Here is an 18,107-nt window from a genome sequence, read left to right as displayed (position 1 = left end):
AAGACCTGTAGTACCTGAGGCACCCCTTCCCTGTCCCAGGCACAGAGGCCGCCTGGACTGGCAATCGAATCTTACTTCAACACTGATGATGGGATAGTGTCCTTCAGTGCACCTGAGGCATCAGGCGAGTGTGTGTGTGTGTGTGTGTGTGTAGGGGACAGGAAAGCCTTGTAGTATACATAGCACTGCTCTCTAACAGAAGGGGAAAGGGGGGCTTGGGATAGGAGCTGCTGCCCCCCCCATTTGGGAGCTGAGGTGGTTGCCTCATTTTGATAGAGCTGGCCCTGGTCTGAAGGCGCCTTAATGTGGTTCCAAAGATGAAGCTAAGCAGACCCACCTCTGGGAGGGGCCTGCTTTAATGGAAGCTGAATAAAATTGCTCTAAGCTCCTGGCTTGAAAATGGAAGTATTGATGATGATGTTATTGTTATTGATGATGATGTAAGAGCTAAGTAGCAGCAAGTTAGTTTAGCCTTTAGTGTGGTGGCCTCCTGCGTAAGAAAGTAAGTTTGTGAAGTCTGGCTCATACTCCATGTTCACATTCATGCATTTGTTCCTAGTCACACACAGCCTTCCATGCAAGCATTCTCCTTCACCTATGATGATTGCCCATATTTTACATGAGGCAAGACACCTTTATCCCGCTGCTTTCTTGGGCTGACTCTCTCCCTCCCTCCCAGCTGTTCTGTCCCATCAAGCTTCGTGATATAAGGGCCTCCACCATTCTTAACTCCTCTTACCGAGAGAAGGACATAAGCATCTCCTTCATAGAAGTTCCCATATGTTTTGGGTGGCACAGGCACCATCTCCATGTTCTGGAAAGGAAGGAAGGAGCAAACATTAGCTGGCTCTGTGCAAAAGATCTTTCACGTGCTCTTGTATGGTAAAGGTAATTCTTCCTGCATTTATCTTCATTTGTAAAGATGTGTCCTGCCTTAATATGTCCTTTCCTCAATACTCTTGTAAAGTCCCATAGCCTCAACCAGGATCTGTAGTTGTCCAGGGTCTCAGGGGGTCTTAGACTACTTACTTTTTTGGGAGCAGGGTCCCTATGTCTCCAGCATCTTATGAGCCAATCAGCATGAAAGGGGAATGCGTTAGCCACTGAGAAGAGTCTTCTAACATGCTTTCTTGTCCTTTCCTGCTGATTGGAGCCAATCAGAGTGAAAGGAGCTGAGTCAGCCATTGAGAAGACTCTTTTCGGTAGCTAACACTCTCCTCTTCTGTGCTTATTAATCCTAAGGAACTCTGTTGTGGGAGAAGGCATTAAAAAGGATCTTGCTCCCAACCAGCAGCAAAAAAAGAGGGAGGGGCAAGGCCTTCTGGGGAAGGGCACATGCTTAAGAGCAGAGCATTTGCTTTCCATGCCAAAGGTCCCAGGTTCAATCAGCCGGCATCTCCAGGTTGTAGCTGGGAGAGAACCATGTCTGACATCCGGGAAAGCTGTTGCCACTGCTGGTCAGCCTAGACCAGGGGTTTCCAAATGGTGGTCCACAAGCTTCAGTCAGGTGGTCTGCGGCATGTCTGTGGATTTGTGGATGAAAGACCGCTTGGTTGCCAGGCCCAGCCTCCAAGAGGTCTTTTGTATCTTTAAAAGTTGTGCAGGGGGAAGGGAGAATTCCACCTTGTGGCTTTTCCCATTACAGTGTTGCAAGAACACCTGCACTTGGCTGACCTTCTCTTCTCCTAAAGATACAGGATCAGTCTCAGGCCATGGACCTGGCAACCTTATTGCAGGCATGTTTTTAGAATAATTGGTTTTAAATTCTTTCAAACTTCCCCTGCTACTGGTGTGCTGTTTATTGATTCTGTTTAATACCTTTAGGAAGTGTGCTAATTACCCTTGTGATCCTTTTGCTTTAGCTTTGTTGCCTGTGTCAACCCCTGGGGGGCCAATTTCTGGAGTGTGTCCAGCTCTCAGTGTCAACAGTCCCCAAAATGGGGTGTCGGGGCTGCATGTGAGAACTGCAGGGCTGCATGCTTCTACCCTATAATGCTCCTCCAAAGGTAGTTTCCTCTGAATCTTTCCTAGGGACCAAACTAGACATAACACAAAATGCCTCTTTTCATTTTACACACATTTTTTTTAAAAATGCAAGTCGCATCTGCTGGGCCAGGGAAACAATAATGATCAGGATTGAAGAGCAGGCAGGGAGGGGGAAACATACCCTTTCCCTCCCCTGCTGCAGTCTGGAAGAGAATCCCTCCTCTAAAGCTGCTGTTTTCATTGGGAAGAAATCCCCCACTGGGGCCACGCTGTAGCACCTTCTTTCCCCGCGTAGAGCTGGAGACAGCAATGCCCCACCAGCTCAGCCAATGGAGGCTTCCCGATGCAGATAGCATCTTTGGGGTCAGAGAGTATTTGGGACCATGGCAGTGAGGGAAAGGGGTAATAAAACTCTCCTACCCTCCCCCTCTGTGGTTATAATGCTGCTCAGCCTCCCTGTGGCAGCTATTTAGTGCATATTTATTGCATTCACACAATTAATATCATGCCTAGTTTGGCCCTAAGAACAGGCCATTCAATATGAGGACTCTGCCCCACCTGGTTGGCAATCTAGAGCAGGAGATGGGGAACCTTTTTCAGCCCAAGGGCCATGCTGTCTTCTGGGCCACATGCCAGTGGTGGGTGGGGTCAGAGGCAAATGTTGGGTGGAGCAACGGATGTAAAACATCCGGAACAGCTGCAGCACTAGGGGGACTGAAGCAGACCTGCCCTGGGAGTGAGTCTCAGAGCATCTGGGTGCTTGCTGCTTGCTCCTCTGGGCTGCTGTCTTTTGAGACAGCTGAAATCTCTGGTAAGTAATGCAATGACTGGGACCCCCTGCCTGACCCTGGCTCCAGAGGGACAGATTAAGATGGTCTGCCCCCGGAGCCTAATGGAATCCACTGGATTCCTAAATGCCCTGGGGGAGTTCCCAGTAGATAGAGCAGGTGACCCTGATGAAACCCTTGTCACGCTGTGGAACAGCAAGGCGTGTCGGGTTCTTGACGTGGTTGCCCCCAAGCTCCCTCTCCAGCATTGTGGAGTCCCATTTGCATCTTGGTACACCAGTGAGCTAAGGGCAATGACACAGGCTGGATGATGGCTAGAGCGCAAGTGGTGAAAGATGTGCTGTGAGGCTGATCGGGCACAAGTAAAATGTCATAACCGTGCCTACTGTGTGGCAGTGACAGCAGCAAAGAAGGCTCACTTCTCTGCCTCCGTTGCATCCTCAAGTAGCCGTCCAGTAGAGCTTTTCCATATTGTTAGGTGTCTATTGACATCAACTCCAACAAATGGAGCTTTAGACCCTTCGGAGGCCCACTGTGAATTGTTTGCAAGACACTTTGAAGGTACAGTTGCTTGCCTCCGTAGCAGTCTTGATGCCCCATCCACATTTACTGTAGTCCCCAATGTGGTCTCCAGTGCAATGTCTGCTGCAACTTCTTGGAAACAGTTTCAGTTGATGCAGCCTGATGACATAGACAAGTTGCTTGCGCTGATGGGCCAGCAACGTGTCCTCTCGACCCTTGCCCTTCTCAGCTTATTAAAGCTTGCTGAGGGGGTTTGACCGAGTGGATCCATGGTGTGGTCAATGCATCATTGTGGAAGGGAGTGGTTCCAGCTGCCTTGAAAGAGGTGGTGATCTCCTGAAAAAGCCCACTCTGGACCCATTGGTTTGTGACAACTACCAACCGGTTGCAAATACCCCCTTTTTAGGGAAGGTGATTGAGAGGGTTGTGGAGCAGCAATTGCAAGTACTCTTGGATGAAACAGGTTATCTTGGCCCATCCCAGTCTGGGTTCAGGCCTGGTTATGGGACTAAATCAGACTTGGTTGCCCTGATGGATGCCCTTTATCGGGAGAAGGACGGGGGAGTGCGACCCTGTTGTTCTTACTTGATCTCTCAGTGGCTTTTGATACCATTGACCATGGTATCCTTCTGGGCTGACTTGGTGAGATGGGTATCGGAGGAACTGTTTTACAGTGGTTCCGATCCTATCTCCAAGGTTGCTCTCAGAGAATAGCATTGGGTTACTGTCTTTCGGCCCCCTGGCAGCTGTGCTGTGGGGTGCCGCAGGGTACCATCTTGTCTCCTATGCTGTTTAACATCTATATGAAGCCCTTGGGAGCAGTCATCAGAAGATTTGGGGTGAGGTGTCAGCAGTACACTGACAATACCCAGCTCTATTTCTCTGTAACATCTGAATCAGGAGAGGCCATGCAAGCCCTGGACCGCTGCCTGGACTTGGTGGTGGGCTGGATGAGGGCCAATAAACTGAGTCTGAATCCTAGCAAGATGGAGGCACTGTGGGTTGGTGGTTCCCGAGTTCAGATAATTGGTCAGTTGCCTGCTTTGGATGGGGTCGTATTCCCTTTGAAAGAGCAGGTCTGTAGTCTGGGGGTGCTCCTGGATCCATCTTTGTCACTAGAGGCCCAGGTGACCTCAGTGGCTAGGAGTGCCTTTTACCAGCTTTGGCTGGCAAGACAGCTGCGGCTGTTTCTGGACTGGGATAATCTGACCACTGTGGTCCATGCACTGGTAACCTCCAGGCTGGATTACTGGAATGTGCTCTATGTGGGGCTGCCATTGAGGTTGGTCCAGAAGCTACATGGTGCAAAATGTGGTGGCGAGACTGCTCAGTGGGGCAGGGTATCACCAACATGTCACCCTGCTGCTGAAAGACCTGTGCTGGTTGCCCGTTTGCTACCAGGCCAAGTTGAAGATTGTAGTTTTGGTGTACAAAGCTCTATACAGCTTGGGACCAGAATACCTGAACGACTGTTTTACCCCTTATATACCCAGTCGATCACTGCGCTCTGCAGGTGAGGGCCTCCTGCAGATACCATCTTATTAAGAGATTCATTCTGCACAACATAGCAGCACCTATCCTGTGGAATTTCCTTCCCTTAAATATTAGACACGCGTCATCTCTGTTATTTCTTTGGCGCCTATTGAAGACCTTTCTCTTTCAACATGCCTTTTTTAAGTTGAGACCTTATCCCAGTCTGCGTCTGTGTTGGAATTACTTTTTAATATATTTGTAAACCTTTTTAAAATATATATATGTGTGTTTTTAACCTTCCCCCCCCCTTTTTAAGATGTCTTCAGAGCTTTTTAAAAAATGTGTTTAAACATGTTTTGTTTTAACATATTTTAAAGTCTGTTTTTATGTTTTAAAGTGTTTTTAGTGCTTCTGTTTGCTGCCCTGGGCTCCTGCTGGGAGGAAGGGCAGGATATAAATCAAGTAATAAATAAATAAAATTTACCTTGGTACAATAGCTTAGTTTCTGTATACCCCTCTCTATCTTCTGTCTACACAAGCAAAAGGCATTGTTAGAGTTCAAGGACATCTTCCAGCCAGGTGAAAACACTTGGGGTGCAAAGCAGAGCCAGTAAGAGTTGTGGCCTGGAGAGAGTTCCGAGGGCCACGTTTGCCCCTGCCCAGGCCTGAGGTTTTCTATCCCTTATCTAGAGTGAGCCCTACTTCAGCTCCTCCTCTTTCTCCTTCAAAAGGCAGGAGATCCCAGGAGAAGATGGAATTCTGGAAAGAGAGGAAATGTGCAGAGGCAGGCCTCCAAATGCAGGTCTCTTTCTCAACTGGATTATAAGACACACACCCCACACCCCCACGCACACATACATACCCACCTCAATTCTCCATATCTGGAGTCCCGGTGTGGTTTTGTTCAGAGTCTTGGTGACTTTGGCACTTAGTTCTGTTGACATGGTGATGGTCAGCCTTTTGTGGGGGGATCTGCTGTTGGGATAGGAAAAGCCACATTACAAATAAAGTATATCCACCAACATATACAAATCTCAGAAGAGACATCCATGCTACCTCCCCAACTTTCAGATCTCTACCCCAGCCCCAAATTAGTGTTGCTAAAAAAAACCCAGATAATCTTACTGCTTGCATTTATTCAGATCATATTCTAAAACTGTGCTGAAGGGGAAGTATGAAGATGTCTCATGTTGCCATACTTTAAGGCTTTGCTCAACCTGAGCTGCTAGAGAACTCTTATGTCTAATTTCTCCTTGCAGTTCTTTGGAGCAGCAGTAACTAGCTGCTAGCAGCTCCATTTTAGGAAAATCATCTTAACTAACATGCAGATGAACTGGGATCTTGGGGAAGTCTGCAACAGAACCTGAGCTGTCCTCCAAAGTGCTTTGTTTAAATCAGGCTAACTCAGCTCTTGTTGAAAGACTGTTTTGGCAACAATGTTATTACCAGAAACATTGTTTAGGTTCGTGCAAGTGTATGTGTGTGCCTTATACTGATCCATCTAGCTCAGTATTGTCTCTGGGAGTATTACTGAGTATTGTCTCTCAGTATTGTCTCCACGCTCTCCAGGATTTCAGACAGGGTTCTCCCCCGTTCCTACTGGAAGATGCTGAGGATTGAATCTGGGACCTTCTGCGTGCAAAACAGACGCTCTACCACTGAGCTACTGCCAGCCCTGTAGGTAGGGTGAGACAAATGGGTGCACTGTCCCCCCAGAGCTCAAGATCCCCCAAAAGTATTTTTAATTTGTGACATGACAGACAGAGGTGGCCTCCATTTAAATAATGGCAGCTTGTTTTAAGAAGAGGAGCAATTTAAGAATAGGATCCTCTGAAAAATCCAGTGAATAAGGCAGGGTGAGTGCACAACAAAAGACTTTTCCTGACTGAGGATGGATTTTTTTAATCACAACTGACCTAAAATTATTTGAGTGATCCTGAAAAGAACAGCCTCTGTAGAATTATACTGGTATAGAGTTAAACTGAATAAAGTGACCCTTGAAGAATTAAATATTAGAAGTTTGTGTTACGGGCTAGACTTAGACTCTACTCCTTGGATGTTCTTTGGGTCTGCTTTTCAGCTTCAGTTGTGTTCTCTACCCAACCAGCAATAAAGACGCATGTTTGTTTTCCTGCAGTAAGAAGTAAGAGTTTGCTTATTCTGTAGTTATTATGATGAGTTGAGCAGGACTGGGTGCTTAGTGCTAGAGAGTGAAATAAAGAGATAATTTAGGGTAGATATTTTTTCAAAGTTACCCTTTGCTCTTTTAAAGCACTCACTTTACTCACAATCATAGTTGCTATTTTTCTTTTTTTTCTTGTGTACTTAATGGCAAAGGATCAAAACAGCCCCAGAGGAATAGAAACACTGATGGGCATGCTACAGTTAACTAGCTGGCTGGCCACTTAGGCGACAATCTAATACATACTTACCTGGTAGTAAATACCATTGAACCCAATGGAGCTTACTTCTGAGTAGACATGTATTGGATTGCAGCCTTAGGCTATAACTCAGGCCTAATTTCTGGTGTTCCCAATGTACATGGGAGCATGAAGGCTTTTCAGGGTTTCTGGGCAGAAAAATCAATCCAACAAGCACTAAAAAAAAACCCATATGCTTTCCACAATGAGTTTCCAATCGCTTACTTAGTCCTTTACATAGCAACAAGTTAAAAAGTTTCCCCTTGATTGTCCCAAAGGAAGGAAAATCTAAAGGTCAGGACCAAGACTAGAAGGAGGGATCCTAAAGGAAGAGTTAACAAACACACCTTAAAGTATTTATTTTCTCTCTTCCCTTCCCTAAATTTGTAGTATGGACAAGTTTGTCTTTTGGGTGGAATCTAAAACAGATAACTCTCTGCATGGAGGAAGAGTGAGGAGGACCTTCCCGTGGCCTGGCCCTCGCATCCTCTCCATCAGTGAGTAGGGGGAGGGTTAGATGGAGCTATGCCCCCCAAAATGTTCCACCTAGAAATATGGCTGCCCCACCTAACAAGGAAGGCTGACTACAGCCCTTCCCCAAAGGGTATGTGTGCATGAGACAGATGGTGTGTACAGCAACTTTCATCTATGGAGTAGGGTGACCATGTGTCACTAAAGAGCTCTCAGGGGACAGTCATCTATATGAATGGCTGTTCAGTCCAAGTCCAGTTTAAAGATGAAGCATCAGTTCTGGGCTGGCTAGGAAATTACTACACATGACCTCTATTACGGGTGTGCACTGGCCACAATATTTGATCTCTATCTTTATCTTTGGAAAGCAGCCTGATCTGTGTCAGTTCCACTCTGTGTCTTTCCAATTTGACTTGTTATTTGGGACCAAATTACCTCTGTTAAAAATGAAGCTTTGTTCTCTCCCCCCCCCATTCACAATAATGGGGAATCTAAAAATAGCTATAACTTTTTTCCCTTTTCGCAGAAGCAGATGAAATTCGCAGGCATAGGAGCCCCTCCAGAGTGGATTAAGGCTGCCAAATTGTAGGCAGATACATCTGGGAAGGTTGTGCAGGGCACCTTTAAAGTTTTATTTTTTAATATATATACTAAATAAAAAGTATATTTTACATTCTGCCAGAATTTGATGCAATTTGCAGGCATGGTCACCTCTTCTGCAATGGTTCTCCCTTAAGGGCAGATGTTACCATTTTGGGATGTGTGTACAACAGGATTCATAAGGAGGGGGCAAGGTGGTGATAGAAAAAAAGAGCATGAAACACCAGAAAAGAGTGGGGTGGTAAAACTGTCCCCCCCCAGCAAGTACACAGTTGCCACAAGGGTCACTGGAAGGGGTGGGCTTCTATCTTCCACCAGGGATTTGGGGAAATACAGCCTCTTCTCCCTGAGGCATCTCCATTGACTTGCACATGAAAAAGGATGGGGGGGGAGAGCATGGATCCCCAGAAAAGACACGGTGTGGGAAATGTCACCCCCAGCAAGGCCTTTGATATCTCAAGGATGTTGGTGGAGAGTTGAATTCTGCCTCCCACCAGAGATTTTGAGGATACAACCTCTTCTCCTTGGGAGAGAGGGATCTTTCCAAGTCTTGCACAGGACAGGATAGTGGAGAAAACAACATAGATCTAGATGAAAGACAAGCACTTTAAAATATTTACTTCAAGATCTCTCCCGCAAATCACTGTGACTGGAGTGCCCGGAGGGGAAAATAATTCATAGTGATTAAAGCCTAGAGCTGTCTGTCAAAACACAAAATCCTTCCACCTCTCCACCCCCTCCCCACTTGAGCTCGGGGTGTTTTCCCAGTCAGCTTGGTTTCATTTTTAAGGGGAAAAATGCAGCAGTGCTTTAAAAATGTAGCATTTTGGGGGGAACCCCTGGACTGATTCAATACTTTAGGGAGTCTCTGATCCAACTCAAGGTGCCTTGTTAATGGTGCAACCCAACTTGGGCCTGTCAAAACCTCACCCAAATCATTGCTATTTGCTTCATAGTACAGGAAGCACAAAGAGCTGATGCACACCCCTAATTTCTATGCCTGATGCTAAATTTTAAATGGGCAAATTGCTTATAGACAGACCTGTGTGTATGCTGGCATTCTACAGGAATGCAGAAAAGTTATTGGATGGCATTGTTGGTCACAGACTTCAGCTTCTTAAAGAATCTGAGGCATTGGTGTAGGGAAAAAGCAGCTTTCTAGTCCTTAAGATTGTAGTGCTGTGCTTGAAAGTATGATGGCAAAGCCCTATGAAGATTTAGAAGTTAGAGAATTGGCCAAAATAGATTTCCAGGGGTCATTGGGTGGGACCTGAGGGTAAGTTCCTCTTCATGATTAGTAGAAGCAGAATAAAGTATGCAAAATACTAAAAACTGCAGAATGAATTGTGCAAAATAAATGGTTTGCATAATTCAGCTTTTGGCACTGCAGAATTTGGAATATCTTGTTATGGAACATGTTGTTTTACATACACAGCTCTGGATTAGAGAAAAGTAAGAGTTGAAACTAAAGCAAAATGTCACTCGGAATTCCTTCACTCTAAACCACACCCACTGATTTCACTTCCGGTAATGTATTTTAAGATGAGAGTGTTAAACCAGTCTACAACCACATGGCCAATGAACATGAAACTTGATTTCAATGAGCAGGGAAGAGGCCAAAGCTCAATGGCAGCACACACAGCTTGTAAACCACATGCCCAACACCCTCCAGTTAAAGAGTCTCAGATAGCAGAGCTGGGAGAGACCCCTGCCCACGACCCTGGAGTGCTGCCTCAAAGTCATATAGATCCGGAATCCCGGTGCCTTCCAGATGTTGTTGGGCTCTAACTCCCATCAGCCCCTGCCAACATGATCAATGGCCAGGGGTGATGGAAGTTGTGGTCCAGCAGCATTTGGAGGTCTGCAAGTTCCCTATCCCTTCTGTAGACAATTCTGGACTAGATGGCCAATGGTCTGATTGGGCATGAGGCAGTTTCCGATTTTGATTCCTTTATTTGTAGCCATTTTTTGGCATCACTTTTATTGTAAAAGGAGCTCAGTGTGATAAACGATAAATGTTTTAAATGACAGAATTCAGCCAAAATAATTAAAATACACACCATAGTACAATCACAAAATCAGCAAAAACTGTTGAGCATTAGCAACCCTTCATTCTGCAAAGGCTTGGGTAAACAGTTGCATCTTTAACTGACACCTGAATGTTAAAAGTGAGGAGGACAACCACAGCTCCAAGAGGAGGAAGTTCAGTGGTTGGAGCATCACAATGGAGAATGCTCTGTCATGAGTCCGTGAGCAACCAATCCTAGCCGGGACCACGAGTGAGAGCCTCTCCTGCTGATCTTAAAGACCAGATCAGCTGATACTGGAGGAGGCACTCCTGCAGGTGCTTGGGCTCTGAGCCATTTACGCCTGTGTAAACTAGCACCAAAACCTTAATTTGGGCCCAGTAGCTCATATGTAGCCAGTGCTGCATTTTTAGGAACAGTGTTATTTGTTCCCATTTTAGTTCAACAACTGGGCAGTCACATTCTGCACTTCTTCCAGGCTATCTTCAAGCACAGCCACATGTAGAGCATATTGCAATCATCCAAACATGAGGTCACTAAAAAATGAGTCATTGATCTTGATCCAGAAACAGCAACAGCCATAGCTAAGAAAGAGGTACTCCTTGCTACCAAGGCCTCCGCTGACAGCGCTGGACCCAGGAGTACTCTTAAGCTACATATCTGTCCCTTCAGGAGAGTGCAGCCCCCTCCAGAAAAGGCCATAACTCATGAGACATGAGAAGCGCCTATCCACAGTGCCTCCATCTTGTCAGGATTCAATCATAGTTAGTTGGCCCTCATCCACCCCGTCACTGCCTCCAGACACTGGTTGAGTGCATCTACAGCCTCTCATGATTCAGATAAGACAGATCAAACTGGATGAGACTCCTGTGCTGGGTCTGGCTGATGGGAGTTGCAGTCCACACCATCTGGAGGGTGCCAGGTTGGCATAGGCTTGTCTATTGACTCCTTTTAACCACAACGCAGCCTGCCACTCTCAGCATGGCTCTCCCTGGAATTCCACAGACAGCTTCATGGGCCCACTCCTGACCTTCATCCCCTCTGCAGTCTGGATTCCCCTTTCCCTGTGTCACCCTTTTGACAGCTCTGTAATAAGGGAGGTCTCTCCTCCTTGCGTATGCCTCTCCCCTGCCACCTCTGAAGACGTTTGCTGGCTTCCAGTGGAGCTTTATGATGCAACGCTTGTGCTAAGCCAGTGACTTTCACTGAACAAGCAAGCTCAAAAGTTGTGCAGGCTCTCTTTGCCTTAGGAAAAGCCCCTGTGTGAACCCCACACAGCGTGGATGCCACAGGAAGGTGAGTTCAATCAAAGCAGGAAGCATCAGCAGCATCTGTGCCTCAGGAGAAACCTCAGGATTGGCATCCCAGACCTTGCCTTCACTATAAATGCCCAGAACCACTCCTTACTTCTTTACTCAGCGCATAGTTAAACTATGGAATTTGCTCCCACAAGATGCAGTAATGGCCACCAGCTTGGATGGCTTTAAAAGAAGATTAGACAAATTCATGGAGCACAGGGCTATCAATGGCTACTAGCCATGATGGCTGTGCTCTGCCACCCTAGTCAGAGGCAGCATGCTTCTGAAAACCAGTTGCCGGAAGCCTCAGGAGGGGAGAGTGTTCTTGCACCCGGGTCGTGCTTGCGGGCTTCCCCCAGGCACCTGGTTGGCCACTGTGAGAACAGGATGCTGGACTAGATGGGCCACTGGCCTGATCCAGCAGGCTTTTCTTATGTTCTTATGTTCTTATGCTCCTCATAATTCTGAAACAAGTTACAAATCATTAAAAAAAAAAAAAGGCCATGCAGATTAAGCAGAGGGAGGGAGGAAGCTGTTTGCTATCCCCTCCTAGGGCAGCCTTCTCCAAGTGGCTGCCCTCCAGATCTTTTGGACTACAACACCCATAAGCCCCACTTAGCACAGCGTGTACGATGGGGTTGATGGGAACTGTAGTCCAAAAGATCTGGAAGGCACTAGATTGGAGAAGGCTGTCCTATGGCAAGATAACATTGGTGTCAAGCCTGGGGCTAGAGCAAGGACAAGCGTGGGCCAGAGGGTGCCAGCCGACACCCTTCCCCCATCAGGCCAAGTTAGCCGGTGTCAGGAGGAGCAGGCTCCAGAGCTCCTCAGAACCAGCCGCTTACCTTTGCTGTGTCTGTGTCTGCTTGGTGGGCACGCAGCACCTTGGAGACGGACTGCACCTGAAGAGAGCAAGCACTGGGGTGACCTTTGTTCCCTCCGTCCCTTGGCACTGCATGCCGTCGCCACCTGTTTTCACCATATAAGGGCGGGAGTGTCTAGGAAGGGAAGAGCAGCAGAGTGAGCCCAAGGTCCTTCAACACACGTGCACTGGCACATTACCCTCATCATCCATGTCACTCTGTGTGTGTGTGTGCCCCTGAGCAGAACAATGGCTCACAGTCAGAGGCCCAGTTGCCTGTCTTACAGGGGAGTCCTGAGTCACCTGGACCCACCAAGCCGTATGCAGCCGGCCAGCCACATTAGGAATGCAAGATACTGCCTGATACTGAGTCAGACCATTTGGTTCACCTAGCTCAGTACACTTTCTGGCAGCAGCTCGTTGGGATTTTTGGCAGGGGTCTGCCTCAGCCCTACCTGGAGATTCCAGGGATTGAACCAGTTGTTCAATCCTTGGAATAAAGCAATTGTTCCACCACTTCTTATTTTTGCAGTCTCAAGCAGAACTTGAGATTTATTGTGTCCCTGGAAGGCTGCTGTATATGTTGGGGAGGGGGGCACTGTGGTGTAGTGGTTAGAGTATCAGACTATGACTGGGGAGACCTGTGCCCACACACACACACAGAGAGACCCTATTCATTCATTCATTCATTCATTCATTCACAGATATCCCACTCACACATACATATCCACACTACATTCTCACATATACACATAACATTTGTGCACATACAGACCTATACACCACATTCACACACACAGACACACACACTCATACCTCACTTGACTTCCAGTGGTGGCTGATGCCTATTGGTAATGGTACGGCGGAAGACCAGGAGCCCAACAGTGGGTGGAGCCAGAGTCAATGACAGGCAGAGCCAACTTAGTCCAGTGTTATTCCTCCCTGCTGAGTTCTACAAAGGCAACACTGAGAGTAAGGAAGAGGAAGGTGACAGCAAGCGCCACCCCCTGGACTGGTTGTAAGTAAGAAGGCAGGCAGGTAGAGACTGGCTAAGGTCAGGCTGAGGTTGGGGGGGCAGTGCCCTATTCGCCCTCATGGACCAGCCTCCAGCCCCCCACTGTTGACTTCTGTGCTGCCCACTGAGAATGACCTCCCAGATGAGATCAGAAACTGTGTTGCTCATGATGACGTCCCAGAAAAATGGCAAAATGTCTTTATTTCGCATGACCTTTAGCAGTTAAGATGAATATGAAGGTGATGGGACGCAGCTGTCATTAGTAGGCTATGGAACTGTTTGTGGCTTTGTTGAACTGAGTTGTTATTCGAGAATGTGCCTTTATATTTTAGGAGAATTTAAATACTGTTTTATTGTTGCATTTCATCCACTTTGAATGCTAGGGATGTGGTAAACACAGAGCTTGGAAGATTACTTTTAAAAAGTAATAAATTACAGTTACAGTTACATGGCCCCAAAAAGTAGTAATTACTGTTACAGTTACAATTGCTCTGAAAGTAACTGATTACTTTACTTTTCCTCCAAAGTAATCACTACAGTTACATTTCAGTTACTTTTAAAAAAAATGCCTACAAGGTGCTGGCCTTGGCTGCTGCACATATAAGTAGCCTAAAACAACATTAAAAATAAACAAACACATACAGAGATAGTAGAATAATTATTTTTATTCATAAGATAGCAATGGTGGTCTCTCCGCTGGTAAGGGTGGTGGGGAGGGAGGCTGAGGCCACTACTCAGATCTTAGCACATCAAACCAAGTGCAACCCCTCCCACTCAGCCAGCAAGCACAATCTCTCTCACTTAACCACCTCCCAGACCCTGCCCTGCCACCAACTAAGGGACACTCACTCAAGCAAACATTTTCCCCTGAGATGCAAAAAAGTTAAAATACTGCAAATGCAGCACAGCAGCCAGAGAGGGTGGTGGAGGCCACTTTGTGTGCCAAGTGCAAGCACAGTATTCTCTCTCTCTCTCTCTCTCTCTCTCTCTCTCTCTCTCTCACACACACACACACACACACACACACACACACACACACTCTCACACTCACACTCACACACTCACACACACGTCATCTTTCACCTCCACAGTTCTTTATCTCCATTCTGCTGCTGCCTCCTTCTCCTCCTTTATCCATGTTCTTGACCTCCGGATCCTTTTCCCCTCCACTCCATTCTTCACCACCACTAACTGTTTTTTTTAAAAAAATGTTTTTTCCACTCCACCCCGTCTCACTCTCCGCCTCCTCCCTCATCACCTCCTACCCACCCACAGAGCATGAGAAAAGAGAGGCACTGCACAGAAGCCCAGTTTGAGGCACATGATTTTCATCCACAAATCAGAGGAGCAGAAGACTTCCCCTGCTCACCCCCAAGTAATGCCCAAAAGTAATTCTGGAAACGTTACAATTACTCCACAAAAGTAGTAAAATTACTCCTAGTTCTATTACAATCAAAATGTAAAGGAATTACCCACTCGTTACTAAAAAAGTAATGAATTACAAGTAATTCGTTACTTGTAACTAGTTACTTCCAAGCTCTGGGTAAACATAAGTCACCAGTAAATAAATAATGTAGAAATATGGGAAGAAAGTACTGGCAAATCTTTGCAGTGCTGGTTTAAAACATAACAGCAAAACTTTGCAACAAATTAAGCTGCAATACACACACTCTCTCTCTTTCTGTCCCAAGTCTATGGGCAGTGGGGGGATAGTGGGAAATTATTATTAACAGTGAGCCAGAGATTATTTGGCATTTTGAACTTGGGCCCCTCTTCTCAGCACACTCTGTCTTCTGTCCTCATGTTCAGTCAGCATCAGTTGACCATTCTGTTTGTTTGTTTATTACATTTATATACCACCCTCCCTCCAAGGAGCTCAAAGTGGTGCGCATTGTTCTCCCCTCTCAATTTTATCCTCTCAACAACAACCCTGTAGGTTAGGCTAAGAGACAGTGACTGGCCCCAGGTCACCCAATGAGTGTGTGGTTATCCTTGCGTGCAATCATAAAAGATGGTAGATGTGTAGGGAATGCAGTACATGAGAGCCCATAGGCTCTAGGGGTCTCACCAAACGCAGAAATCTTCTCAAATTAAGTTGCTATAAAGTTCTAGTATAACTTTGTCATGTTGATTAATACTACATATAAAGATGCACTTATAATTTATATACATTCTGAAGATATGTACTTCATGTTTAATTACATCTCTTTTCACAATAATGTTTCATCTCTAATGCGACTGGATACAGGTGTATAACCAAACTGCCATATGTGTAGATTACTTCTCTTATTAAACTTTGGGAGCTTCCAGATGGGACGTTTATTGATCATGAAATAGAAATGGACTGCCTTCAAGTCGATCCCAACTTATGGCAACCCTATGAATAGGGTTTTCATGGTAAGCGGTATTCAGAGGTGGTTGACCATTGCCTCCCTCTGAGGCTGAGAGGCAGTGACTGGCCCAGGGTCACCCAGTGTGCTTCATGGTTGTATGGGGATTTGAACTCTGGTCTCCCAGGTTGTAGTCCAACACCTTAACCACTACATTGGCTCTTGCTCTCTCTCCTTGGGGTTCTTTAAACTGGTTTAGACAGGACAAACCTTCAAACAGAAAGCTGCCCTTTCACAGCCCTTTGAAAAGAGGACTATTCTCTGTAAAGCAGGACACATGGGGGGCTATTCTACAGTAGGGCGATAAGCTGCAATGGTGAACATGGCTCTTGCACCTTTCATTGTTGGGTAGAAAAGGGAATTAACCAGGTGTCCTTTCTTCTGCCCAACAACTAAAGGTGGAGGAATCCCATCCTTCTTTGAATCTGGTCACCCTACTCTGCCGTCATACCCCTGGGCTCCTGCTAGGAGAAGGTTGCCTCCCTATTTACTAGTTTTTTTGCCCACATCATTATTTCCTGCTTTAAAACAAATCCTTTCCCTTTTACTACAGTGTCGATGGGCAATAGGAGTGAGTGGGTGAAAGAAGTTGCATTAGACAGAGATTTATTTCTGCTAGCTTGACAGTGGAGATAAGATAAATTGAGCATTTCCGCACAATCGTAAAGAGGGGAAGGCAAAATAATCGAAGTCCTTTGGCCCTTCACAGGGGTCACTGACAGCTGTTAAGCACGTAGTGAGCCCTGGAGGATGACTGAGGGGGACTTTCAAAATGAAGGCGAGATAGCAAGGGAAGATAATGCTTCTACGAGAGCTCAGACAAAGAGCATTTCTAGACAAGCTGTTTCTTCGCACAAAATGTGTTATCCCACACTGTCTAGTCCAATTATCCTCTCACTTGTCTTACTGCAAAAAAAAGTCCAATAAGAAAAGTGATGGAAAATTGCATTGGAAAGTGTGGGATAAAAATGTAGCTGGGAATGTCATTTAACCTCCATCCAAGCTTATCAGGATGAATGTTCAATAAACAGGCAATGTCATATAACCTCCGTACAAGTTTTGTGTGAACATATCAGCATGAATGATCAATAAAGAGAGCCAATGTGGTATAGTGGTTAAGGTGTTGGACTACAACCTGGGAGACCAGAGTTCAAATCACCATACAACCATGAAGCACACTGAGTGACCCTGGGCCAGTCACTGCCTCTCAGCCTCAGAGGGAGGCAATGGTCAACCACCTCTGAATACTGCTTACCATGAAAACCCTATTCATAGGGTCGCCCATAAGTTGGAATCGACGTGAAGGCAGTCCATTTCCATTTTTTCAAGGAGAGCAGGAGGAGCCTTGAGGTTGCCCACCAACAAATTGCAGCACCTGGACAGAAGACTGAGCAGGTACACAGTTCACTTGGTCAGCCTCCCCCACTATGGTAAGATACATTGTATTGCCGTATCAACTGTAGTAATTACTTCTAAATTTGCCCCTGTGCATATAAATTAGCATCTGCAAATGGGTGCCCTCCTTTGCCCTCTCTTTTGGTGATGCATTTCCTCTTTCGGGGGTGATGTGTGAGAACCACCCACCATACTGCAGAGCAGTCCTGCTCTTGCAGACAAAACCTCTGAACCTTGTTCCTCGGAAGAGCCCTTCCTGGCTGCAGAGAGCCCCTCCCTGTGCAATGGTCACACACACGTTAGCAAGCACGAGGGAAGCCCAAGAGCTGGAGCATGCCATTGTGCATAAGATATAATCCACCTGCATAATATCTGCAAGGGCCACTGTTACATGTGTGATGGAGTGTGCAAAGAGATATGAGTACAGTAGGGCCCCACTCATACAGCGGGTTATGTTCTGGACCCCCGCTGTAAAGTGAAAACCTCTGTAAAGCCGAACGCATTGACTAACATTGACCAAAATGGTGCCTGATGGCCAAAAAATGCCATAACAGTGGAACAAGCGCCGTAGGAGCAGAGCTTGGAAGATTACTTTTTAAAAGTAGTAAATTACAGTTACAGTTACATGGCCCCCCAAAAGTGGTAATTACCGCTACAATTACAATTGCTCTGAAAGTAACTGATTACTTTATTTTTACTCAAAAGTAATTGCTACCATTACATTTTAGTTACTTTTTTTTAAAAAAAATTGCCTACAAGGTGCTGGCCTTGGCTGCTGCACATCTGAGTAGCCTAAAACAACATTAAAAATAAGCACACACACACAGAGGGTAGTAGAATAAAGTTTTTTATCCATAAGA

General features: G+C 46.1%; 1 protein-coding gene across 1 annotated transcript in view; it reads right to left on the bottom strand.

Annotated features, from left to right (window-relative positions):
• The window catches only part of VIL1 (villin 1), a 35,099-nt gene extending 22,532 nt beyond the window's left edge, over positions 1 to 12,567 (bottom strand). The window contains exons 1-3 of the mRNA XM_061609286.1: positions 12,431 to 12,567; positions 5,636 to 5,744; positions 740 to 814 (exon numbers count right to left, since the gene is read on the bottom strand). Of these exons, the coding sequence (XP_061465270.1) occupies positions 740 to 814; positions 5,636 to 5,744; positions 12,431 to 12,567 (321 nt within the window). The remainder of the gene's footprint in view (positions 1 to 739; positions 815 to 5,635; positions 5,745 to 12,430) is intronic.
• Between the last annotated feature and the right edge of the window lie 5,540 nt (positions 12,568 to 18,107).

This window comes from Rhineura floridana, chromosome 2, assembly GCF_030035675.1.
Source record: "Rhineura floridana isolate rRhiFlo1 chromosome 2, rRhiFlo1.hap2, whole genome shotgun sequence".
NCBI lineage: Eukaryota > Metazoa > Chordata > Lepidosauria > Squamata > Rhineuridae > Rhineura > Rhineura floridana.
The sequence above is the reverse complement of the archived record's forward strand: the minus strand, read 5'-3'. Positions and strand labels throughout refer to the sequence as shown.